Consider the following 26,060-nt stretch of genomic DNA (forward strand, 5'->3'; position numbering starts at 1 on the left):
TTTTCTAACCATTGTGTGCATGTTTCCCCTTAACTAGTGGCAGAAGCCAAGTCACCTTTTTCAACTAAAAACATGATTTATTTCAACAAATATAACAATTATTTATATATTTGATACTTACACAAAAGCAATGATCCTGATATGAAACACTTAAAAAACAACCCAACAATGCTGAACATCCACAAGCACATTACATCACGATTCTAAAAACACAAGTCACGTTTTAAATTGGCCGATATCCTAGGCATCCTTGTGCCTTACGGGTGTCCCACACAGTGCCTGAGGAGAATCCCTGTCTCTGTAGAAGGGAGATACCAGAGATACCAGTGTCGACAGGACCCGAGAACAGTACTGATAACCACCGTCTCTCCTCCCAAAATGTCATTAGGCATTCTGTCTCCCTACATAATCTGCCATGTTGATTTTGTTTGCCTTTGATATAACAGTCTTATCTCTGTACCCTTTGCACAGCGTGGATTTATCCCCAGGCAACATGAGAGAAAGTCACTTTTATCCAAATTCCCCAAAATGACTAAGTAACAAAAGGAGGGAAACTAATTACGTATCACAGAGGCATATCTCAAACCAGGCTTATTATCCACTCACGTCCTTGAGTGGTGGCGCAACACTGACCTTGTCATGCAAAAGAGAAGATATTTCTCCTGCCCTGTTTAGATACATTTATTTATTTTATTTAAACTTTATTTAACTAGGCAAGTCAGTTAAGAAAAAATTCTTATTTACAATGACGGCCTACCCCGGCCAAACCCTAACCCGGATGACGATGGGACTCCCAATCACGGCCGGCTGTAATACCGCCTGGATAGTGTAGAGAGTGTGTGTGTGGTCTTACCAGTGTCGTTTCCTTGGCTCCCCTCTCTCTTCAGCATCTGGACAGCTCCCACGTATTTCTTCAGCTGGACCTTGAGGACCTCGTTCTCCCTGCAGACACACACAAACAGAGAATCAAGGCCTATGCCCAGACAGAGAGAGCAGCAGACTGGAACATTACACAGACAGGAACAGTAACTGTGTTGGTTCCTGTGTATGTGGCGGGCTTACAGCCTTGTAAACCCCAGCCCATCTCTGGAGCTGGATTATACATGCAGCCCTACAGGTTTTCTGTGATTGCTTACTGTCACTGGAGACTGTGCACAAGGGTGGTGCAAGTGTGTGTGTGTGTGTATGTTCAGAAAAAGTGTGTAGCGGTATATGTTCTTACAGGGCCTGTGCGGATGATTACTGTTGGTTTGAGGGAAAATCAATCAGAATCTAAGAGAATTACAGTGCTGTAAATAATAACTACCTGCCTTCCTCCCCTGCTCTTTGTACCCTGCTTATCGCATCCCATTTTACCCCTACAAAGGACACTCGGGATGGGAGATCTCTGAAAGCCGGCTGATGAGCTCTCGGTGGGACGATTGGGCCGTTGTTATCGGAGTCGGCGAGCCGAGACACAATTCCGCTGCCATTTAATTAAAGGTAATAAATGGTCTGGCGTTCCGGAGGCGAGGGAGGGGATTCCACGGCTCAGGTGCGTCTCATCGATCTCAGAATGTGCCCTCCTGCTGAGTCACAGGCAGGTTAACAGTCACACACAAACACACAGGTTGGCTTTAACTCATGTAAGCCCGTCTCACATACACACACAATCCCACAGGTCCGCTTTGTGTGTGTAAGCCCACACACACGTCTCCTGTACATGTCTAATGTTACATTGGAGAGATAGAGGCTGACTGCAGGATGTGTACTGCAGGATATATAAACTATAAATGGCTCGCTCAGGAACCAGACGCCTGAGGAACTGGACTGAAACACAAATCTCCTCTACATCTAGAGGTAGAGATACAATGATACAACTAAAGACACAGAAGAGACGTAGAAACAGAGAGAAATTCCATATTGACAGACAGGTATATCTATATAATAAGAGCAACCTACAGGCCATATGGGTCTATGTAGTTTATCACTATGTAGCCGTCTGTTGTACTGTAAAGTAATATAAAAGGTGTCCCCGCAGGAAAGACAATGTAGAGAACATCCTATGAGGATAATGTAGAAGCTGTGTTATTACACAAACCCCACCCAAATCCACAGTATCTGACCAAATTCAATTTCCCTGGAAGTGTAGAATATGTCGCAGACAATCATTTTTATATGGGTTCATCATTCTACATTACGGTACAAGTGTCCCTGAAAGTTTCAAAGGCATCCTACAGCACTCACCTTCCTGTGTATTATACAACCGGCACGTGTGGTTGAGGGCGTTTAACATGGAGGGTATTCCGCCCAAAAAGCTCTCTGTCTAAATGGACGCTCTCTAAACCCATTAGTGAAATTGGATCAGTGGAGTGAGTCTCAGACGGCGTGAGGAAAAGCCCAGATATCAGAGAGAGTGAGAGGCAGGAAGAGACGCAACACAACTTCCTGTGACCTCTACTGAGGGCTTCTGGGATAGAGGTCACAGAGGTTTTATTTGGATTTGACAGTTAAAAAAAACAACATATGCTATAAAGCTGCTCCAGTTAGAGAAAACATTACAGTAATACACTCAGAGGATAAAACAAAACAAAGCCAAAATAAAGGATGTTTAAGACTAAGAGCAATTTAGAGCAGGGGTTCTCAAACCTCTCGTTCAATGTATTTTAACTATTCCACAGATAGCACACCTGATACAAATTGTCAACTAATCATCAAGCACTTGACTAGATGAATTAGGTGACTTAGTTCAGGGGATTCACTGAGGAGATGTTTGAGAACCCCTTATTTATATGCTCTGCAAACAATGCTTCAAACATGTACTTTGGTTTTCCTTTCATAAACATTCTTGTTCAATGCCCACAGCACAGTAAAGTTAGGCAGACAGTGTACAGTAGAAGATTGTTCAAAGTGGGAGAACTTCAGCTGGATAATTGACTTCACAAAGCAGCAAAACAACAAAAATCCTCTCAACAACTACAGTAAAACCGCCCAAACCTTAGGTGTTTTCTTAACAGTACATCAAAATATTCCATTCCCAACAACCTTCAGGAAACGCTGAATGACAATAAGAAAAACTCACGATCTCTCTTTAGTCTTCTCTCAGTGGGTTTCTTCTAACCACCCACCAAACAGAGAGAAGGACCACTTTCTCCTTGGCCAGGCCCGCTCTCTCCTGGCTGCGTGCCTACCCGCCAGCCTGGGTGAGTTCTAGTTTCTGCTCTGCTAACGTCACTGGGAGACTGGCCGGAGCTCCATGCTGGTAGGGAATAGGATTTCTCTGCACGTGTGTATGTGTCCGTGCGTGCAAACATGTGCCTCAGTCAGTCAGTGTTACATACCGTACATTCGGAAAGTATGCAGACCCCTTGACTTTTTCCACATTTTGTTACGATACAGCCTTATTCTAACATGTATTAAATTGTTTTTTCCCCTCATCAATCTACACACAATAGCCCATAATGACAAAGCAAAAATCAGGTTTTTAGAACTTTTGCACATTTATAAAAAAAATACTAAACTGAAGTATTACATTTACATAAGTATTCAGACCTTTTACTCAGTACTTTGTTGAAGCACTTTTCACAGCGATTACAGCCTTAAGTCGTCTTGGGTATGACGCTACAAGCTTGGCACACCTGTATTTGGGGAGTTTCTCCCATTCTTCTCTGCAGATCCTCTCAAGCTCTGTCAGGTTGGATGGGGAGCGTCTCTCCAGAGATGTTCGATCAGGTTCAAGTCCGGGCTCCGACTGGGCCACTCAAGGACATTCAGAGACTTGTCCCGAAGCCACTCCTGCGTTGTCTTGGCTGTGCGCTTAGGGTGGTTGTCCTGTTGGAAGGTGAACCTTCACCCCAGTCTGAGGTCCTGAGCGCTCTGGAGCAGGTTTTCATCAAGTGTTTCTCTGTACTTTGCTCCGTTCATCTTTCCCTCGATCCAGACTAGTCTCCCAGTCCCTGCCGCTGAAAAACAACCCTACAACATGACGCTGCCACCACCATGCTTCACCGTAGAGATGGTGCCAGGTTTCCTCCAGACGTGACGCTTAGCATTCAGGCCAAAGTGTTCAATCTTGGTTTCATCAGACCAGAGAATCTTGTTTCTCATGGTCTGAGTCTTTAGGTGTCTTTTGTCAAACTCCAAGCAGGCTGTCATGTGCCTTTTACTGAGTGGCTTCCGTCTGGCCACTCTACCATAAAGGCCTGATTGGTGGAGTGCTGCAGAGATGGTTGTCCTTCTGGAAGGGTCTCCCATTTCCACAGAGGAACTCTAGAGCTCTGTCAGAGTGACCATCGGGTTCTTGGTCACCTCCTTGACCAAGGCCCTTCTCCCCCGATTGCTCAGGTCACTGTGTTCTTGGGGACCTTCAATGCTGCAGAAATGTTTTGGTACCCATCCCCAGATTTGTGCCTCGACACAGACCTGTCTCGGAGCTCTACGGACAATTCCTTCGACCTCGTGGCTTGGTTTTTGCTCTGACATGTACTGTCAACTGTGGGACCTTATATAGACAGGTGTGTGGCTTTCATGTTCAATCAATTGAATTTACCACAGGTGGACTCCAATCAAGTTGTAGAAACATCTCAAGGATGATCAAATGGAAACAGGATGCATCTGAGCTCAATTGCGAGTCTCACAGCAGAGGGTTTGAATACTTATGTTAAAAAAATATATATTTTGTATACATTTGCACAAAAAAAAAAATCTGTTTTCGCTTTCTCATTATGGGGTATTGTGTGTAGATTGATGAGGATTTTTTTTGCATTTAATCCATTTTAGAATAAGACTGTAACGTAACAAAATGTGGAAAAAGTCAAGGGGTCTGAATACTTTCAGAATGCACGTCAGAAGCACTGCCTCAGTCAGTGTGTGGCCCACGTCTTAACCAGCACAGTACCCACTCCTCTCACTGTGCTGAATCAATATGGGTACCTCTATGAGAGCAGCTCAGCCCAGCTCACATCCACTGGGCTTTGTTAGACACAAACACAGGGAGGGCTTATTTACCAGCGTCAGTATTTTTAGCTACTATTGATCCGATTAGGCCAGATTTGGGTGGAGGATAGCACTTGAGTTTGAGTGGCTGGAGTTTCCAGTTTGTCTTGAAGGCGTAGAGAAGCGGAAAGACTAAACCACTCAAATGTAAAAAGTGCACATCGCAGCATACTCAACACTTAAAAACACACATATTGAACTCCTAAAGACTGTTTCCAGTGAGTGTGGGTTTGTCTGTCTCTAACCACCAATATTCCTACTGTAGCCATGGGAAGCTGCCACTGGGAACAACAACCACCAGCGATCTGGTACCCACCTGCCCAGAGCCTGGACCTTGGCTGTGTGTCTCTCCTCCAGCTCATCCAGGCGTCTCCTCAGGGCATCTGTCTCCTGTCTCAGCCCAGCAGAGTGCTCCATCTCCCCATCCAGCAGGCTGCGCAGGGACCTGGAGCCCCGGAGTACACAACAGCACAATACTGTTAGCATACAGTCACACACACACAACAGAACACTGGCATACACAGTCTGCTCACAACTCTCAGAAAAACCACATACATACATAGCTCTTAATTCCCCTTGATTTTTCACGTCAAAGATCAACTCATCCCACCAACATTAGCAGAGAGGATCTCACATGTTCAGATCATCCAGCTCATCCTTCCTGTTCATCATGGCTACTATGGCCTGGCGGAGCTCCACTGTGGACAGAGGACAGAGACCGTTAACAACACTGAGACAAACAAAACACAGACACAAACAAATTGATATATATCTCTGTACAAGTGTTTACTGTTCACATTTCTTTTACTCAGCTCATATTTAAGTCTCATCATTAGCGGAGCTGACTGATACCTAAATACTAACCTGGTTCCATACTGTACTGTGCTGCCTGTAGCCAACTCTTCTGTCGTTGTCATGACTACACACGAGTTAGCTCCAGAACATAGAGCATGGGACCCGCCAGGCTACTAATATACTACCTCTGCCCAGATACAAACACACTTTAGCACCATACTGTCACAGCACAGCTCTGTATTCACATGACGGATATAGGCTAATATATAGCACTGCGAGAAGTAGGTCTATGGAAAAAGGGCCAAGATACGGCAGCCTTATGAATACCAAAGTATTTACTCAATTAAAAGCAAATGAATAATGCAGATCAGCTCTTGGCTACATTAACAGTAGGGAAGCGCGAAGAAGTGGAGCGCGGTTTGGCCCCAGACGCATTTCAAAAAGTAGGTTTACAACCCAAAGTGCCTGGTTGAGGAGGTGAAGAAGAGGATGAGGAAGAAGAAGAAAGGTAGAGGAGAGCCCCATTATATCTGGAGCTCCCAATTCCACATCAGTGCTCCAGAAAGAGGTGTGACATTTACAACAACCATGCGTTCACCACAGGAAGTTAGCACCGGCAATCCATTAGGGAGCTTTATAGAGAGGCGCCCCTCTGTTGCACTACAACTGTGTGTGTGTGTGCTTGTGCGTATGTGGGTTTGTGTGTGATGCAGGCAGTGTATGGATTTGGACAATGGTTTCCATTACAGATCCGGTTAAACGGCAGACGCCATTATGTTTTCATTTTTTTTTACTGCACACAATGTTCTCTATCTGTACACAAAAGCACACAAACACAAATACACACACACAGCTCTCTTCTTTTGAGAGCCCCTAATCTGTGAGTGTTCGACTATAGACGTGAGTCATGACTATAGATGTGCCTGTGGGTCTAAATGTGCCGCCACACTCAGATCCCCTGCCCTAACTCACATTACAGGCTTAGTGTGTTCCACACACAGGAAACAGCATCAATATGAGCATCAGCCGGGCTACCCTCTTAAGCTTTAAGAAATTACGCAAATCACGTTCTGGAGTCAAAAACAGAGACAGTGTGTAAACTGTTGACTGGATCAGGGCATTTTACATTCCAGGAAGATTTGAAAAGACAGTAGAGCGGACAAAATGTTGATTAATGGTTGTGTTGTTTACCGAAATGAAATCTATCAAATAAGACATGCATTTCTGAGTGTACCGTTCTGTTTCACTCATATCATCCTTTGTTACAGTCAACTGTAGGCTACCATGAGTACACAGAGGCACACTGACGCAGCAGTGCCATCACCTGGTTGAATAAGAGATTTTTTATTTTATTTTAATTTTACCTTTATTTAACTAGACAAGTCAGTTAAGAACAAATTCTTATTTTTAATGACGGCCTAGGAACAGTGGGTTAACTGCCTTGTTCAGGGGCAGAACGACAGAATTTGACCTTGTCAACTCGGGGATTCGCTCTTGCAACCTTTCGGTTACTAGTCCAACGCTCTAACCACTAGGCTACCTGCCGCCCAAATGATCATCATACAGGATTCCCTTCTTATTACCAAACACATGTACAGTATACCATACACACCCACTGTCATTGACTCAGGTAGACCAGGGGTGGCACTGGGCAGTACACTGGAGAGAGGTGCATTCTGGACAGGCGGGCTGGGCTCCAAGCTGTAACACCACAGAGAGAGAGAGGTTACGTATATATCTCCATCCAATAACTCAAATCAAATGTTATTTGTCACATGCGCCAAATACAACAGGTGTAGGTAGACCTTACAGTGAAATGCTTACTTACAAGCCCTTAACCAACAATGCAATTTTAAGAAAAGACCCCCAAAAAATAAAAGTAACAAATAATTAAAGAGGAGCAGTAAAATAACAATAGCGAGGCACCGGTTAGTCGAGGTAATTGATGTAATATGTACATGTAGGTAGAGTTATTAAAGTGACTATGCACAGATAATAACAGAGAGTAGCAACAGCGTAGAAGAGGGGGGAGGAGTATGGGGGCAATGCAAATAGTCTGGGTAGCCATTTGATTAGATGTTCAGGAGTCTTATGGCTTGGGGGTAGAAGCTGTTTCAAAGCCTCTTGGACCTAGACTTGGCGCTCCGGTACCGCTTGCCATGCGGTAGCAGAGAGAACAGTCTATGACTAGGGTGACTGGAGTCTTTGACAATTTTTAGGGCCTTCCTCTGACACCGCCTGGTATAGAGGTCCTGGATGGCAGGTAACTTTGCCCCAGTGATGTACTGGGCCGTGCACACTACCCTCTGTAGTGCCTTGCGGTCAGAGGCCGAGCAGTTGCCATACCAGGCAGTGATGCAACCAGTCAGGATGCTCTCGATTGTGTAGCTGTAAAACCTTTTGAGGATCTGAGGACCCATGTCAAATATTTTAAGTCTCCTGAGGCGGAATAGGTTTTGTCGTGCTCTCTTCACGACTGTCTTGGTGGGCTTGGACCATGTAAGTTTGTTGGTGATGTGGATGCCAAGGAACTTGAAGCTCTCAACCTGCTCCACTACAGCCCCGTCGATGAGAATGGGGGTGTGCTCGGTCCTTCTTTTCCTTTAGTCCACGATCATCTCCTTTGTCTTGATCACGTTGAGGGAGATGTTGTTGTCCTGGAAACCACACGGCCAGGTCTCTGACCTCCTCTCTATAGGCTGTCTCTCTATAGGCTGTCTCAGTAATCAATCCTAAAACTGTTGTGTCATCTGCAAACTTAATGATGGTGTTGGAGTCGTGCCTGGCCGTGCAGTCATGAGTGAACAGAGAGTACAGGAGGAGACTGAGCACGCACCCCTGAGGGGACCCCGTGTTGAGGATCAGCGTGGCGGATATGTTGTTATCTACCCTTACCACCTGGGGGCGGCCCATCAGGAAGTCCAGGATCCAGTTGCAGAGGGAGGTGTTAAGACCCAGGGTCCTTAGCATAGTGATGAGCTTTGAACTCAAAATTATTGATCTGAGTGCAGTTTTCCTCCCACCCTTGTTAAGATGATGCTTATGTAAAATGGACTGACAACTTACTTGAACTGTAGCTGGGATCTGGTCGTCTCGTAGTCGCCGACTGGACCTGTGGAATCTGTCTGTACAGGAAATGCAACCGTATCTTTCACTGAGCCGACTGAAACAAAATGAAAGTGAAAAACAATGAGAGAGAGAGAAAGTACCTAAATGCTGACGTATCTGTCTGGGTATAATGCTTTCCATATTCTACAAAAGCTTGGGTAAATTTACACTCCGTTTTCTCATGAGCTTTATCACTAAGCAACCTCGCCCACTATTCTCTTTTAACGCCAGTCTGCTGTTGCTATAGAAACTATCCCCAAAAATGAACACATATGAACCAACACATTATAACCAAAATTCTGTGGTTATGTAAGAAATGACTGTTGGGCTCAGAGGACTGGGTTGAGAAACACTGCTGTAGAGGAGAGGAGCCTCACCTGGCTGAGCGTAGGAGTGGCTGGAGGCCACAGGAATGAGGATGTCTGAACTGTCATTATCAGTTATGGCCTGCAGGGCACTCCACGTTGACACTCTGTAACAGACACACACGTTACAACACAGATAAAGTACACCTGTTTATATCAATTCTTGATTAGGAGTTTCTCTCCTTGCTTATTGTATAGTTAAGAAAGTGCTAGATGATGTATAATCCTTAGTCTCCATGGTTACTCACTGGTCAGCGTTGGCCGTGCCATGAAAGGGGCTCTGTGGCTGTGGCCTACTCTTGTATACCTCTTCCTCCTCCTCATCATTATCAATAATCTTGGTGTCTGGCAGAGGTCTGGAGAAAGGATGAGACCCGACCCAGCTGACTATCCCAGGATCGGGCAGCCCGTTCTGGAGAGGCGAGCGGGAGAAGGACTCCAGTGGGTAAATACCCTCCTCCAGACTGACCTGAGGAGCAGTGGTGCTCTTCCTGAGGGTGACAGTCCCCCCCCCCACCTCTTCCTCATCCTCCGCTCCCCCATCCAGGTCGTCGAAGGAGATGATGTTGGTGATTTTCTTTTTCCTCCGTCGCTCCTTCCTCAGGCCAGAGTCTGGAGAGGAGAGAAAACATGTAGTCAGTTTCATCTCCATGTTTGTTGGTGTATTATTCCTTCCCTGAGTAATAATATGAATAGAACTGAATATAAATAATTGTTTATATGCACTGTCCCCCTCAGTGTCTGAGTTCCTTGTAATTTCTCCTCCCTACCTGCGGAGACGCTGCGTGGCAGGATAGGCAGTGGGTCTGATGATCCGTCGGTGCAGTGTGTAGGGGTGAAGCCTGGCACCACAGCGGTGACGGTGCTGATCTCTCGAAGTAGAGTGCTTACCCCCTGGGTCGACTCCTTCCATAGGCTCCCTATGCCCTGGGTGGACTCCTTCAGGAGGTGGCTCACGGAGGAGGAGGAGCCGCCCGCCCGGGTCACACCGTTCAGGTCTGTGTTGTCGATGTTGATGGCAAACAGGATGGAGTTTAGTCCTGTGTGAAGGGTGGAGAGAGAGGAGAGGGTCTAGTTACTAGTCGTTCACACATCACTAATGGTAGTGGATAAGGTGAGTTGGTTCTCCCAAACTAACAATGAGAATTGGAAAAGTGCTACATAAATCCAAATCCATCAGCACTGCACTAGACACAATAGGTGGGTAAACTCAGATTGCAGGTCGCGGAGATAAGTATAACATAAGTATATAAGTATAACACTAAGTATAACACTCCCTATACTTTCAATGCATCTTCCCGTATTGGTGGGTCAACACTTACGCAAAATACAAAAAAGCTGAGTAAACAGCGTTTACGTGCGTTCAACCTCCATTACACCACTGACTGCATATCACACAGGGAATAAGTGACTCAGCTGTGACTCATGGCTTACTCTAAAGTAGCTCTCTGAATGGTAGAGACATGAATGTGTTTCACCACAGGAATCCGAGTAATGCTCTCACCTGCAGCCATGGTGGGCAGCATGCTGGCTCGCTCCTCGTCCAGAATAAACGCCCAGTCTTCATAAAAAGTACTTGAAAACACAAAGAAATAAGATATACTGGCAAGAAAGGTCCAGACTCCACACACACACGCACACTGACCTGAGATAAATACAGACATACAAACAGACACACACTCTCACCCGAGGCGTATGCCGTCTGCGAGCAGCGTGTGTAGGTAGCGTTCTAGTGAGTGTTCGTTGAGGGCACAGCGGAGCCAGGCGCGGCCGCGGCCCAGCTCAGAGGAGATGTGTCTCAGGGAGTAGAACCGCTGCACCTCATGGCGGTTCAGATGCTCCTTCACATAGAGCCAGAACGTCAGCTCTGAGAGAGAGAAGAGAGAGAAAGAGAAAGAGAAAGAGAGAGATGCACCAAAAAGAAAGTGAATGTCCACTGCTTGCTACTCCCAAGATCTATATCCTCTAACACAGCTATAATTTGAACTAATTTCTACACAATTAAAGCCCTTTCTTACCAACTGAAGCTTCTGAATGGCCATGTCAAAGGTCAGAGATCAAAAGGTCAGAGAGCAGCCAGTAAAAGCTTAAAGATCATCTAAGTAATCACAGTTCTAAACCATCATATTCATCCACTGACTAATTAGCCATGTTCACACCTTCCTCCTTTTCCTCAGTTTGTCATCAAGCCCTCAACAACTCCCCAGAGGATAGAGTCACCCAACACATCACCTATTGGCCAACAGAGTTTTCACTCTTTATATAACACCCAACTTGCAAGACAGTTGAAAGTCTGTTCGCTGTAAGTTTTCAAGTTCTTGATAATTAGTGTGAATAACTGCTATGGAGGTCTCTCTTTAGCATAGCATTACCATATGGCCTTAGAACAATGTGTTATACAACAGCCTATTTCACTCTGCAGCACTGGACTTATTAAACATCGTGGTAGCTGTGTCCCAGAGTTCTCTCTCCATCATCACCAAGGCTTTGTTAACTGGGACAGGAAGGGCTAATGGAGAGGCCCAATGAAGTAAAAAATGATCTAGAAACTTGAAGTTTTGTAATTTCCTAAATACATAATCTATGTCTAAAAACAACAATGCAATGTAAAACTAGTTGACATTGAGGTGAAAGTGTCCCTTCTCAATTTACCAAATGTTGCTAACCGTTGCTTTAGACGAATTAAAGATGATCTTTGTATGAAACATCTTAAATTACAGTTGACTTTGAGCAAATTCAGAATTTGCGATTAATCGTGATTAATCACAGCAAACCCTGCAGTTAACTTAATGAAATGTTTGAATCGTTTGACAGCCCTAACAACAACAACATCTGGTCCACTGACACCTTTTTTAAAACTTGTTCAGCCAGAATTATCTGTTTGAATTTTACCACGGCTTCTTTTAAGAAACCACAACAGGTGCTGGGCTGCCCTCAGAGAGAAAGAGAGAGAATTTTCTTTCTTGTCGTTTTTGACTAAATCTGTTGCATAACCCTCTGGTTTCACAGCCAGTATCTGCACCTGGTTTCTCTATCAGTCGTCCTTCAGCATCTGTTTCCTGCGTGGAGAGTAGACACTCATCACAGCCATTCTCTCCTACTGAGGTGAGTAAAGTATTCTCAGGTCTCCAGTTTCCTAGGCTAATATTAGGTATGCTCCTTTTCTTGTTTTTATAGCACCTTGCACTTGTACCTTTTCTATTCTTTCGAGCATCGATTAAATTAAGTATATTATTTTAGCATCTTGGCCTCCTTTGGTTATTCCTTTTCACGGTTTGAGTGCAAGTAGCTTTTGAACTCTACTAATATTAAGCTGTCACTAGGGAAGTCGAATGAATGGGCTGCTGCACAATCACTATGGGGAGCTCTTTCTAGAGTCCCCGGGTATATTAAGAGCATTTCAATCTCTAAAATGGTTAAACTAGTGAGAAATATATGTGAATATTGAAAAAAAATTGAGCGTTTGCGCCATTTGCTATCATCCTAAATTAAGATATTGAATTATTTTGCCATATCGAATGAATGTATATTATGTTACTTTCCATGATCTGGACAGTATGCATTACTACATTACACAAGCTGACGTTTTGCCACATGGTAATTGGGGGGAATTACATATCCTTCAAAAAAAGTTTATAGTCAACACAATATCAATTGCTTAAAACAGATCAATATCTATGGTTTTGTACTGTTCATTTTTGTCATACTCACTGGGGGTCACAGGACTTACAACACAGCTATACATTTATTTGTAAATGGCACAGATAGTTTGGGGTGGTATCGCTATAAAAGTTGCTGGCCACACACCAATACACTGATTTTACAGTCAAATTACCACTTAAATAGCAGCCAACAGTTGTCACTGTTTATATCCTATGGCGGGTCGTGATTTGTTGACTTTTGTCACGCCCTGGCCATAGAGAGGCTTTTATTCTCTATTTTGGTTAGGCCAGGGTGTGACTAGGGTGGGCATTCTAGTTTCTTTATGTCTATGTTTTCTATTTCTTTGTGTTTGGCCGGGTGTGGTTCTCAATCAGAGGCAGCTGTCTATCGTTGTCTCTGATTGAGAACCATACTTAGGTAGCCCTTTTTTCCACCTGTCTTTGTGGGAAGTTATCTTTGTTAGCGGCATTATAGCCGAGTTAAGCTTCACGGTCGTTTCTGTATGTTTATTGTTTTGTTGGCGACATCATTAAAATAAAAGTATGTACGCTCACCACGCTGCACCTTGGTCCTCTTCTTCAGACGTCCGTGACAACGTTACCTAACAGAAAAAGTGGTTTGTTCCCTTTGCCATGATGGCAGCCTCCAGCCTTCCCAAAAAAATAGATATAAGCCTTCTACAAGTTCTCATCTGACCAACCATGTATAGGTTATTCCGTGTGGCCTTTGAATAATGTTTGTTTAAACAGCCCTACACCGCAAATGTTTGCCCCCATTCTATTGATTTCAGCGTGATATCGATGGAAGTGATTAACATAAAAAGTGCTGCTTTACACTTTATTTAATTTTTTTCACCTTTATTTAACCAGGTAGGCCAGTTGAGAACAAGTTCTCATTTACAACTGTGACCTGGCCAAGATAAAGCAAAGCAATTCGACACATACTACAACACAGAGTTACACATGGAAGAAACAAAACATACAGTCAATAATACAGTAGAAAAAAAGAAAACTAAAAGTCTATTTACAGTGAGTGCAAATGAGGTAAGATAAGGGAGTTAAGGTAATAAATAGGCCATGGTGGTGAAGTAATTACAATATAGCAATTAAACACTGGAATGGTAGATGTGCAGAAGATGAATGTGCAAGTCCCCATAAATACAGTATGAGGATGAGGTAGATAGATGGGCTGTTTACAGATAGGCTATGTACAGGTGCAGTGATCTGTAAGCTGCTCTGACAGCTGGTGCTTAAAGCTAGTGAGGGAGATATGAGTCTCCAGCTTCAGTGATTTTTGCAGTTTGTTCCAGTCATTGGCAGCAGAGAACTGGAAGGAAAGGCGACCTAGCAGTGACTTGTAGATGACCTGGAGCCAGTGGGTTTGGCGACGAGTATGAAGCGAGGGCCAGCCAACGAGAGCGTACAGGTTGCAGTGGTGGGTAGTATATGGGGCTTTGGTGAACGGATGGCACTGTGATAGACTGCATCCAATTTGTTGAGTAGAGTGTTGGAGACTATTTTATAAATGACAACGCCGAAGTCGAGGATCGGTAGGATGGTCAGTTTTACGAGGGTATGTTTGGCAGCTTGAGTGAAGGATGCTTTGTTGCGAAATAGGAAGCCGATTCTAGATTTAATTTTGGATTGGAGATGCTTAATCTGAGTCTGGAAGGAGAGTTTACAGTCTAACCAGACACCTAGGTATTTGTAGTTGTCCACATATTCTAAGTCGGAGCCGTCCAGAGTAGTGACGGGTGGGCAGGTGCGGGCAGTGATCGATTGAATAGCATGCATTTAGTTTTACTTGCATTTAAGAGCAGTTGGAGGCCATGGAAGGAGAGTTGAAATGGCATTGAAGCTCGTCTGGAGGTTAGTTAACACAGTGTCCAAAGAGGGGCCATAAGTATACAGAATGGTGTTGTCTGCGTAGAAGTGGATCAGAGAATCACCAGCAGCAAGAGCGACATCATTGATGTATACAGGGAGTCGGCCCGAGAATTGAACCCTGTGGCACCCCCATAGAGACTGCCAGAGGTCCGGACAACAGGCCCTCCGATTTGACACACTGAACTCTATCAGAGAAGTAGTTACCGGGTTTGCGATCCACTTGAATCAAAATGCAACACTTCAAAATGTAAAAATTTAGCTAGATGTCTTCTACAAATTGTACTCTAACCAGTGATGAACACATTATTCCCAGATTCAGTGTGTTTTTTTTAGCTGTGTTAGTTCTTATAGTCTGACTAAGAGTATACTGTATATACCTCTCGTCTGACCAAAATCTTCAAGGGCCCCTGATGCGCCCCCAGTGCAGATAAAGGTTACCAGTACTTCCTGGAAAAACTTTTTTTATACTTCATATCACTGTAATCTGTTTCCAGGTCATGTGACTGTACCTGCTTCAGTCTTGCTGGTGAATCCTGTGGCCTGCTTGATGGCAGCAGCAGTGAGAGCCAGTCCTTTACTCTTCCTCAGGCCATGCTGGAGGACAGCCTCAAACTGGGCACACAAACAGATCACCCTACAGGGGAGATACAAACACAAGCGTTACAATACATCACACACACGCACATGCACACACACATAACACGCATTACACATTCACACACAAAACATAAGTAAATCATATCAGTTTTAAAATAATAAAGCACATTGGTACCTGCTGTCTAAATCTGAGGCGATCTCCTTTCTTCCTCCAAAGCGGATTTGGCACTGAACAGACATGAAGAATGAAGATGACATGGCTAGCAAAATAACTATCATGCAACACTTTTACTTCCTCAATGGTAGCCTGCCAGCTAAAGTCCACAACATCAAACCAGGTTGAGAAACAACACAATGTGCACAGTATTATGCCTTATAAACTGTAGAGAGTAGATAAGTTCACTGTAATTACACTGTAAAAGCACATCATTATGAGTTCATGATTACATGACTAATTTGAACATAGCTGTAATGCACTCCTCTTCAGTGGAGATTATCCATAGTAGAAGAGGGCAATAGGACGGCTAACATAACCTGTCCTTTCACGTACAGGGCAGCTAACATAACCTGTCCTTTCACGTACAGTGCAGCTAACATAACCTCTCCTTTCATGTACAGTACAGCTAACATAACCTGTTATGACACGTACAGTGCAGCTAACATAACCTGTTATGACATGTACAGTGCAGCTAACATAACCTGTTATGACACGTACAGTGCAGCTAACATAACCTGTTATGACACGTACAGTGCAGCTAACATAACCTGTTATGACACGTACAGTGCAGCTAACATAACCTGTTATGACACGTACAGTGCAGCTAACATAACCTGTTATGACATGTACAGTGCAGCTAACATAACCTGTTATGACACGTACAGTGCAGCTAACATAACCTGTTATGACATGTACAGTGCAGCTAACATAACCGGTCCTGACACGTACAGTGCAGCTAACATAACCTGTTATGACACGTACAGTGCAGCTAACATAACCGGTCCTGACACGTACAGTGCAGCTAACATAACCGGTCCTGACACGTACAGTGCCGGTATAAATGTTGCTGATGATTGTTGTGTTATGATTGTTGTGTTATGATTGTTGTGACCCCTCACCTAATCTCTGGTGGACAGATCTAAGTAAACATAACTGGTACCGTAACCATAGAATCTGTCGGGAAGGAATGGGATGCGTGGGATAACAAGCTGTAGTAGTTCCAATGTTTGGGTTTTTCCATCACTGGTTATTTGGACAAATCACGATTTTGCAGGTGTTAACATCTTTCGAATTTCGGAAGGGGAGGGGACATTTGGCCGGTAACTTGCAGAGAGTGGAGCTCCTCGTTCCGGTTCCACTCCTCGTTAAATCTCTTCTCATGTATGGAACCAGAACTTAATCGAGCAGCTGACCAATTATGCAAGACTTCTGTTCTGGGTTAACCGAGATTACCATTCACCTGTTTGACAGCGTCCAGCAGCCTCTCTAGCAGGTGTTGTCTCTTTGCGTCATTCTGCTGAGGGCCTGGAAAGGAGAAGGAGGGCGATCATACAAACATGACCATCTGTCAGTTTGGTAATCTCATCTCAGATTTCTGGCCTAAGAGTGACTAGCCTGCATAATGGACAAGTCATCTCTGGCTAAATCACAGAGCTGTTTCACCAAGTTTATCAGAAATGTATAGAATGATTTGTTCCACAAAGAAGAATATGATTTGGTCAAATATATCTTTATTCTACAGTAGGAAAGTGACGTAACACATTTTGGAGATACTGTAATAACAAGAAAAGGTTGTTGTAATAACTATTCACCAACAAATACATGCAGTTTGCTAAGAAAGCACTCCCTTGGAGAAAGTAATGGGCTAGATGAGGTTGGTCAGGACTCATTAGCAATAACAAAAAAGGTATAATATGGTTAGAGGGGTTTCTCTTTGATGTATCAACAATTGATTTATTCATGACTACTATGATGTCATTCAGTCAAGCCATAATTCGATTTGCATGAGGAGATTCAAGATACCCGCGGGAAGAGTCATTATCTATCCTTTACGCCTGCCTGAACTCATTAAAGAGAATGATGCGTTGTCATCCATTCTAAACCTCATTGTTTTAATAGGCATATGTGCACAAAACATACAAAATTCCTGTAATAAACCAAAGCCATTTCAATTGGTGATGGTAGAACAAAAAGTGAATGTTTTTTTTGCTAACGTTACAACTCACCGTTCATTCTGTCAGTCCGAGTCGTTAGTGTTGTTGTTGACACACCACATGTAAACTAGTTCATAGCTCTTCGGTTCGACATGGTGGAAATCCAGAATTCTATTGCTATTCTGTACGAACCGAACCTTGGGAGGCAGAGAGCACTACTTCCATGATTTTGCACTCCCTTCTTCCCATCAACACAACCGGGGTCCGTAGCCCACTGTTGCGCATGTCGGCTGGAACTACAGAGGCCTGCGAGTAGCCGTTTATCACTATCGCTATAAGAGTTAAACCGAGTCACATTTGTAGATCAAATGTTTGACTTACAAACCCAGAAGCACTTGTAGTTTCAGTGACTGGACTGTCGTAGCTCTGGTGTATCTTTAAGTTGTAATAAAATACATTTATTGTGCCACTGCCTGCAAAGCGAAACATCGTCGGCACTGCAGGTCACATGACCAGACACACTGTTGTCATATGATAGGGTAGGGGTGGTGTGGGATCTGTAGTTCATTAATATAATCTCTGTTAAACATTCACTTGTTTTCAAACACATTCATTGATAGTTTTCTCTTTCTATGGCAAGCAGTGTGTGTGTGTGTGTGTGTGCGTGTGTGGGCGGGGGGGGGGGGGGGGGGGGGGGGGGGGGACATCAAGCTACAAAGCCAGACCTCCACAACCCCAATGTCTTTCCGTCTGTAATGTCATCTGTGTGGTTAAAGATCTGTACTGTCTTGGTTGTGACCAGTATGGTGGTGCCCTCCTCAGTGGAAGGGACAGGCAGGTTGGAGTTGCAGTCGGGAGTCTGGCTGTTTGTTCCCTCCTGGAGAACCATGGCTCCAGCTCCTCTCGTCAAGCTGTCCTGTCCCATGATAACCACTGTCTGCTCAGGGACATCATCAGAGACCATCTCAGTCCCGGGACACTCTGCTTCCTGTAGTCGTGATACTGGGAGATAACATTGACGTGAGTTACATACTGTATGATAGAGATATAGGGTTAGGCAATGTATTGGGTATAGTCACAAGGATTCATCCGATTCATTCATTGTAGATCTTCACAGAGTTTTTACATTTGACTTATCATTCATGGAGGGGAATTTCCATTCATCACAAATGAGTGAATCAATCACCAATCAGATGTGGAAGCATTGTCACATATTGTGACAGACGTAACCTGTGTGCCTGCTACTAACAGCGAATCACTGTATAATAATTTCCCATCATATGAAAGGTAAAGCAAGCGTTGTCATATTATGACTGACAGGCAGATACTGTAACCTGTCTGCTGATAGCAGACCATCACTATATAACCACATATCACCTCCCTATGCTTCTTTGTGTTTTATCTTACATTTGTTCTTTGGGAAACGTCTGCATGTCTTCTTCCTCAGTACCTGCAGCAGCAGCAGGAGAGTAGTAAAAGCACACAGGAACACAAACAGCCAGACCAGGGTCAGACGACTGTTGAACGGCTCAGGGGCTTTGCTCTCTGATGCTGGACAGGTTAACAGAAAAACATATGTCCATAATGCTCATACTTACCCTACAGATTCACTGGGCCAGCTTCATTTGTCTATGCCTCCTTCGCTTGAGTATAAGGACTAACAATACAATGTCTCACATAACAATTCAGATGCCAATATTTATAACAATGCTTAAACATATTCTATAACAATAACAAATACAATCATGTTTATTCATATACAGCTGCATTATAATTTCAGAACTCAAATGATCAAAAGTAAAAACTGATAAAACAGTATTGTACTTACATTGAGTACAGTATGTTGTGCAAACCCTGGGTGGTGAATTGCATCGTAAATAGCATTGTTTACACTCCTCGACTAGCCCATCATAGTAGTATCCCAGTCCACACTGTCCTTCTGACATAGCAATACAGTATAAGACAATCAAGAATAAGATCTGAAATAGATGCTAAAATTGTGTACTTTCCAGTTTCAGTAACTGAGATTGACTGCTCAGTGATGGGGTTCTGGTTTTAAAAGAGAATACATAATATGTAAATAATGTGTAATGTAGGGGAAATCCCTCTGCTACACAGAGACTGGTGAGATTTCAGAACGAGAGAGGAACTATACTCACAGCACGAGGGTGTTATTCACCACAGAAAGTAAGTAAATACACTGAGTACCCCCCCCAGTCTATTAACTAATTTAATGCCTAGTGATGTCACCAGGCAGGACAAAACTCCATCCCACTGACACAGACTGAAATTTCATGCTGTCTTTTAAACAGTTCTTACACTCAAACAGAATTATAATTTTCACAATTTCACAATATAATTCCAACCTCAAAGTGTGGATGTAGCACGTGCTCCAGCAGGTATATTTCACTGGTCATCCCCAAAGCCAATTCCCCCTTTGGCCGCCTTTCCTTCCAGTTCTCTGCTGCCAATGACTGGAACGAACTGCATAAATCACTGAAGCTGGAGACTCATATCTTCCTCTCTAACTTTAAGCATCAGCTGTCAGAGCAGCTTACAGATCATTGCACCTGTTGCTGCTATTCCAGTTTCAACTGTTCTGCCTGCGGTTACGGAACCCCTACCTGTCCCAGACCTGCTGTTTTCAACTCTTAATGATCGGCTATGAAAAGCCAACTGAGATTTATTCCTGATTATTATTTGACCATGCTTGTCATTTATGAACATTTTGAAAATCTTGGCTCTCTCTAATTTTCTCCTTCTCTCTTTCTTTCTCTCGGAGGACCTGAGCCCTAGGACCATACATCGGGACTACCGGCCGTGGTGACTCCTTGCTGTCCCCAGTCCGCCTGGCCTTGCTGCTATTCCAGTTTCAACTGTTCTGCCTGCGGTTATGGAACCCCTACCTGTCCCAGACCTGCTGTTTTCAACTCTTAATGATCGGCTATGAAAAGCCAACTGAGATTTATTCCTGATTATTATTTGACCATGCTTGTCATTTATGGAAATTTTGAAAATCTTGGCTCTCTCTAATTTTCTCCTTCTCTCTTTCTTTCTCTCGGAGGACCTGGGCCCTAGGACCATGCGTCGGGACTGCCGCCCGTGGTGACTCCTTGCTGTCCCCAGTCCGCCTGGCCTTGCTGCTATTCCAGTTTCAGCTGTTCTGCCTGCGGTTATGGAACCGCCACCTGTCCCAGACCTGTTGTTTTTCAACTCTTGATGATCGGCTATGAAAAGCCAACTGAAAATTATTCATGATTATTATTTGACCATGCTTGTCACTTATGAACATTTTTTAACATCTTGGCATAGTTCTGTTATAATCTCCACCCGGCACAGCCAGAAGAGGACTGGCCACCCCTCATAGCCTGGTTCCTCTCTAGGTTTCTTCCTAGGTTTTGGCCTTTCTAGGGAGTTTTTCCTAGCCACCGTGCTTCTACACCTGCATTACTAGCTGTTTGGGGTTTTAGGCTGGGTGTCTGTACAGCACTTCGAGATATTAGCTGATGTACGAAGGGCTATATAAAATAAAATTGATTGATTGACCTGTACATAGCCCATCTGTAAATAGCCCACCCAACTACCTCATCCCCATATTGTCATTAATTAAAAAAAGAGAAATGCTCCTTTGCACCCCAGTATCTCTACTTGCACATGAATCTTCTGCACATCTATCACTCCAGTGTTTAATTGCTAAATTGTCATTTATTTCACCACTATGGCCTATTTATTGCCTTACCTCCCTAATCTTACTTTATTTGCACACACTGTATATAGACTTTTCTATTGTGTTACTGACTGTACTTTTCTTTATTCCATGTGTAACTGTGTTGTTGTTTGTGTCGCACTGCTTTGCTTTATCTTGGCCACGTCGCATTTGTAATTGAAAACTTCTCAACAGGCCTACCTGGTTAAATAAAGGTGAAATCCCCAAACAATATATATAGATATATACAGTGCCTTCAGAAAGTATTCACACCCATTAATTTTTTCCAAATTGGGTTGTGTTACAAAGTGGGATTCAAATAGATTTAATTGTCATTTTTTAGTCAACAATCTACACAAAATACTCTGTAATGACAAAGTGGAATTCTAACATTTGTAAAAAAAAATAAAACACTAATATATCTATTAGTGTAAGTATTCAATCCCCTGAGTCAATACATGTTAGAATCCCCTTTGGCAGCGATTACAGCTGTGAGTCTTTCTATAAGTCTCTAAGAGCTTTCCACACCTGGATTGTGCAACATTTTCCCATTATTCTTTTCAAACTTCTTTAAGCTCTGTCAAATTGGTTGTTGAGCATTGCTAGACAACCATTTTCAGGTCTTGACAATTCAAGCAGATTTAAGTCAAAACTGTGACTCAGCCACTTAGGAACATTTACTGTCTTCTTGGTAAGCAACTCCAGTGTAGATTTGGCCTTGTGTTTTAGCTTATTGTCCTGCTGAAAGGTGAATTAATCTCCCAGTGTTTGGTGGACATAAGACTGAACCAGGTTTTCCTCCAGGATTTTGCCTGTGCTTAGCTCCATTGCTTAGCTCCAAAAAGTTAATTTATTTGCTATGTTGTCTTGCAATATTACTTAATAGCATTGTTGCAAACATAATGGATGATTTGGAGTGTTTTTTTTAAACACTTTGTCATACAGGCCAGTAATATGGGGTGAATGCAATGTTGTTGATTCCTTTGTACTTTCAAGTATTGTGGTGGCAGCATCATGTTACACGTATGCTTGTCACCGGCAAGGACTGTGGAGTTTGTTAGGAAATATGAAATGAGCAAAGCCCGGGTAAAAAGTTAGAGGAAAACCTCGTGAGTCTTCTGAAAACCTAACCCGGGGTTAGGGTTTTATTTTTCTGCGAGACGATTACACAAATGTTAATGCAAAAGACAAACCAGAATGGCTTTCCAAGAGGTGTTGAATGTTCCTGAACCGACGTGATTTGCCCGAGGGGGTTTTCTCAACTGGCTCCGTCGTCGCGTCGTCCCCTGAATGCCCATCCATTAGCCTGCTAGCCGCGGCCTGCTAGCTGTCCAGAGCACATCAGACTGTTAACTTAAGAGGCCCATCAGACAAATTCTTTGGCCACCACACCTATTTTGCCAATTGGCCTGGTTTACCACACGGAGCCCTGCTGATCTGTCTGCCGACGTAATAGCACGAGGGGGCCACAACAGACTTTCGACCGTTGCGACGTCCCTCCAAGGCCTTTCTGCTAACTTGCTAGCTGCCTGAAGCCACTCACTGGACTCCTTTGATTCACTTGGCTACGCATGCCTCTCGCTAACGTCAATATGCCTTGTCCATTGCTGTTTTGGTTAGTATTTATTGCCTTATTTCACTGTAGAGCCTCTAGCCCTGCTCAATATGCCTTATTTAATACTTTAGTTCCACCTACCACACATGCGATGACATCATCTGGTTTCAATGATATTTCTAGAGACAACATCTCTTTCATCATCACTCTATGCACAGGCTTACCTCCACTGTATTCACATCCTACCATACCTTTGTCTGTACATTATGCCCTGAATCTACTCTACCGTGCCCAGAAATCTTCTCCTTTTACTCTCTGTTCCGAACGTACTAGGCGACCAGTTCTTTTAGCCTTTAGCCGTACCCTTATCCTACTCCTCCTCTGTTCCTTTGGTGATGTGGAGGTTAATCCAGGTCCTGCAGCGCCTAGCTCCACTCCCATTCCCCAGGCGCTATCATTTGTTGACTTCTGTAACCGTAAAAGCCTTGGTTTCATGCATGCTAACATTAGAAGCCTCCTCCCTAAGTTTGTTTTATTCACTGTCCTAGCACACTCTGCCAACCCGGATGTCCTAGCTGTGTCTGAATCCTGGCTCAGGAAGACTACCAAAAACCCTGAAATTTCCTAAACTATAACATTTTCCGACAAGATAGAACTGCCAAAGGGGGCGGTGTTGCAATCTACTGCAGAGATAGCCTGCAGAGTTCTGTCTTGCTATCCAGGTCTGTACCCAAACAATTAGAGCTTCTACTTTTAAAAATCCACCTTTCCAGAAACAAGTCTCTCAACGTTGCCACTTGCTATAGACCACCCTCTGCCCCCAGCTGTGCCCTGGACACCATATTTGCCCCCCATCTATCTTCAGAGCTCGTGCTGCTAGGTGACCTAAATTGGGACATGCTTAACACCCCGGCCATCATACAATCTAAGCTTGATGCCCTCAATCTCACACAAATTATCAATGAACCCAACAGGTACAACCCCAAATCCGTAAACACGGGCACCCTCATTGATATCATCCTACCCAACTTGCCCTCCAAATACACCTCTGCTGTCTTCAATCAAGATCTCAGCGATCACTGCCTCATTGCCTGCATCCGTAATGGGTCCGCGGTCAAACGACCACCCCTCATCACTGTCAAATGCTCCCTAAAACACTTCAGCGAGCAGGCCTTTCTAATCGACCTGGCCCGGGTATCCTGGAAGGATATTGACCTCATCCCGTCAGTAGAGGATGCCTGGTCATTCTTTAAAAATGCCTTCCTCACCATCTTGAAAAAGCATGCCCCTTTCAAAATATTTAGAACCAGGAACAGATATAGCCCTTGATTCTCTCCAGACCTGACTGCCCTTGACCAGCACAAAAACATCCTGTGGCATACTGCATTAGCATCGAATAGCCCCCGTGATATGCAACTTTTCAGGGAAGTTAGGAACCAATATACACAAGCAGTTAGGAAAGCTAAGGCTAGCTTTTTCAAGCAGAAATTTGCATCCTGTAGCACAAACTCAAAAAAGTTCTGGGACACTGTAAAGTCCATGGAGAATAAGAGCACCTCCTCCCAGCTGCCCACTGCACTGAGGCTAGGAAACACTGTCACCACCGATAAATCCACTATAATTGAGAATTTCAATAAGCATTTTTCTACGGCTGGCCATGCTTTCCACCTGGCTACCCCTACCCCGGTCACCAGCCATGCACTCCCCACAGCAACTCGCCCAAGCCTCCCCTATTTCTCCTTCACCCAAATCCAGATAGCTGATGTTCTGAAAGGGCTGCAAAATCTGGACCCCTACAAATCAGTCGGGCTAGAAAATCTGGACCCTCTTTTTCTAAAATTATCTGCCAAAATTGTTGCAACCCCTATCACTAGCTTGTTCAACCTCACTTTCGTATTGTCTGAGATTCCCATAAATTGGAAAGCTGCCGTGATCATACCCCTCTTCAAAGGGGGAGACACTCTAGACCCAAACTGCTACAGACCTATATCTATCCTACCCTGCCTTTCTAAGGTCTTCGAAAGCCAAGTTAACAAATAGATCACCGACCATTTCGAATCACACCGTACTTTCATCCGCTAAGCAATCTGGTTTCAGAGCTAGTCATGGGTGCACCTCAGCCACGCTCAAGGTCCTAAATTATATCATAACCGCCATCGATAAGAGACATTACTGTGCAGCCGTATTCATTGACCTGGCCAAGGCTTTCGACTCTGTCAATCACCACATTCTTATTGGCAGACTCAACAGCCTTGGTTTCTCAAATGATTGCCTCGCCCGGTTCACCAACTACTTCTCTGATAGAGTTCAGTGTACTGGTAACCTTTATCTGCACTGGGGGCGCATCAGGGGCCCTTGAAGATTTTGGTCAGACGAGAGGTATATACAGTATACTCTTAGTCAGACTATAAGAACTAACACAGCTAAAAAAAACACACTGAATCTGGGAATAATGTGTTCATCACTGGTTAGAGTACAATTTGTAGAAGACATCTAGCTACATTTTTACATTTTGAAGTGTTGCATTTTGATTCAAGTGGATCGCAAACCCGGTAACTACTTCTCTGATAGAGTTCAGTGTGTCAAATCGGAGGGCCTGTTGTCCGGACCTCTGGCAGTCTCTATGGGGGTGCCACAGGGTTCAATTCTCGGGCCGACTCCCTGTATACATCAATGATGTCGCTCTTGCTGCTGGTGATTCTCTGATCCACCTCTACGCAGACGACACCATTCTGTATACTTCTGGCCCCTCTTTGGACACTGTGTTAACTAACCTCCAGACGAGCTTCAATGCCATTACAACTCTCCTTCCATGGCCTCCAACTGCTCTTAAATGCAAGTAAAACTAAATGCATGCTATTCAATCGATCACTGCCCGCACCTGCCCACCCGTCACTACTCTGGACGGCTCCGACTTAGAATATGTGGATAACTACAAATACCTAGGTGTCTGGTTAGACTGTAAACTCTCCTTCCAGACTCAGATTAAGCATCTCCAATCCAAAATTAAATCTAGAATCGGCTTCCTATTTCGCAACAAAGCATCCTTCACTCATGCTGCCAAACATACCCTCGTAAAACTGACCATCCTACCGATCCTCGACTTCGGCGTTGTCATTTATAAAATAGCCTCCAACACTCTACTCAACAAATTGGATGCAGTCTATCACAGTGCCATCCGTTCACCAAAGCCCCATATACTACCCACCACTGCAACCTGTACGCTCTCGTTGGCTGGCCCACGCTTCATACTCGTCGCC

General features: G+C 44.0%; 2 protein-coding genes and 1 long non-coding RNA gene across 5 annotated transcripts in view; 1 reads left to right on the forward strand and 2 right to left on the reverse strand.

The window, feature by feature from the left end:
* snx29 (sorting nexin 29) overlaps nucleotides 1-17,749 on the reverse strand; it is a 114,150-nt gene extending 96,401 nt beyond the window's left edge. Inside the window, exons 1-14 of one of the 2 annotated variants that reach the window (XM_071408654.1) lie at nucleotides 17,612-17,749; nucleotides 16,846-16,910; nucleotides 15,564-15,616; nucleotides 15,301-15,425; nucleotides 10,929-11,109; nucleotides 10,747-10,817; nucleotides 10,013-10,282; nucleotides 9,491-9,854; nucleotides 9,255-9,349; nucleotides 8,836-8,932; nucleotides 7,382-7,470; nucleotides 5,609-5,672; nucleotides 5,291-5,419; nucleotides 854-942 (exon numbers count right to left, since the gene is read on the reverse strand). In XM_071408654.1, coding sequence (XP_071264755.1) covers nucleotides 854-942; nucleotides 5,291-5,419; nucleotides 5,609-5,672; nucleotides 7,382-7,470; nucleotides 8,836-8,932; nucleotides 9,255-9,349; nucleotides 9,491-9,854; nucleotides 10,013-10,282; nucleotides 10,747-10,817; nucleotides 10,929-11,109; nucleotides 15,301-15,425; nucleotides 15,564-15,616; nucleotides 16,846-16,910; nucleotides 17,612-17,618 — 1,699 coding nt within the window. In that variant the 5' untranslated portion in view covers nucleotides 17,619-17,749. Of the gene's footprint in view, nucleotides 1-853; nucleotides 943-5,290; nucleotides 5,420-5,608; nucleotides 5,673-7,381; nucleotides 7,471-8,835; nucleotides 8,933-9,254; nucleotides 9,350-9,490; nucleotides 9,855-10,012; nucleotides 10,283-10,746; nucleotides 10,818-10,928; nucleotides 11,110-13,459; nucleotides 13,507-15,300; nucleotides 15,426-15,563; nucleotides 15,617-16,845; nucleotides 16,911-17,611 lie in introns of those variants that run through there. The other variant, XM_071408655.1, reaches the window with a different exon arrangement.
* Nucleotides 12,172-21,090, forward strand: LOC139580134 (uncharacterized). Of its 2 annotated transcripts, none has more exons than XR_011675982.1 (4): nucleotides 12,172-12,347; nucleotides 18,342-18,559; nucleotides 19,658-19,726; nucleotides 20,322-21,090. It is a non-coding gene; the product is annotated as an uncharacterized lncRNA (long non-coding RNA). The 2 variants fall into 2 exon arrangements; XR_011675983.1 differs by having other exon boundaries at nucleotides 18,362-18,559.
* Nucleotides 17,097-19,662, reverse strand: LOC139580132 (tumor necrosis factor receptor superfamily member 17). The gene is made up of 3 exons (XM_071408656.1): nucleotides 19,368-19,662; nucleotides 18,947-19,090; nucleotides 17,097-18,541 (listed from the first exon to the last, which is right to left on the reverse strand). The coding sequence occupies exons 1-3, from the start codon at nucleotides 19,483-19,485 to the stop codon at nucleotides 18,246-18,248; spliced, it is 558 nt and encodes a 185-aa protein (XP_071264757.1). The 5' UTR covers nucleotides 19,486-19,662; the 3' UTR covers nucleotides 17,097-18,245.
* Nucleotides 21,091-26,060: the final 4,970 nt, after the last annotated feature.

This window comes from Salvelinus alpinus, chromosome 7 (assembly GCF_045679555.1).
Source record: "Salvelinus alpinus chromosome 7, SLU_Salpinus.1, whole genome shotgun sequence".
Classification (NCBI taxonomy): domain Eukaryota; kingdom Metazoa; phylum Chordata; class Actinopteri; order Salmoniformes; family Salmonidae; genus Salvelinus; species Salvelinus alpinus.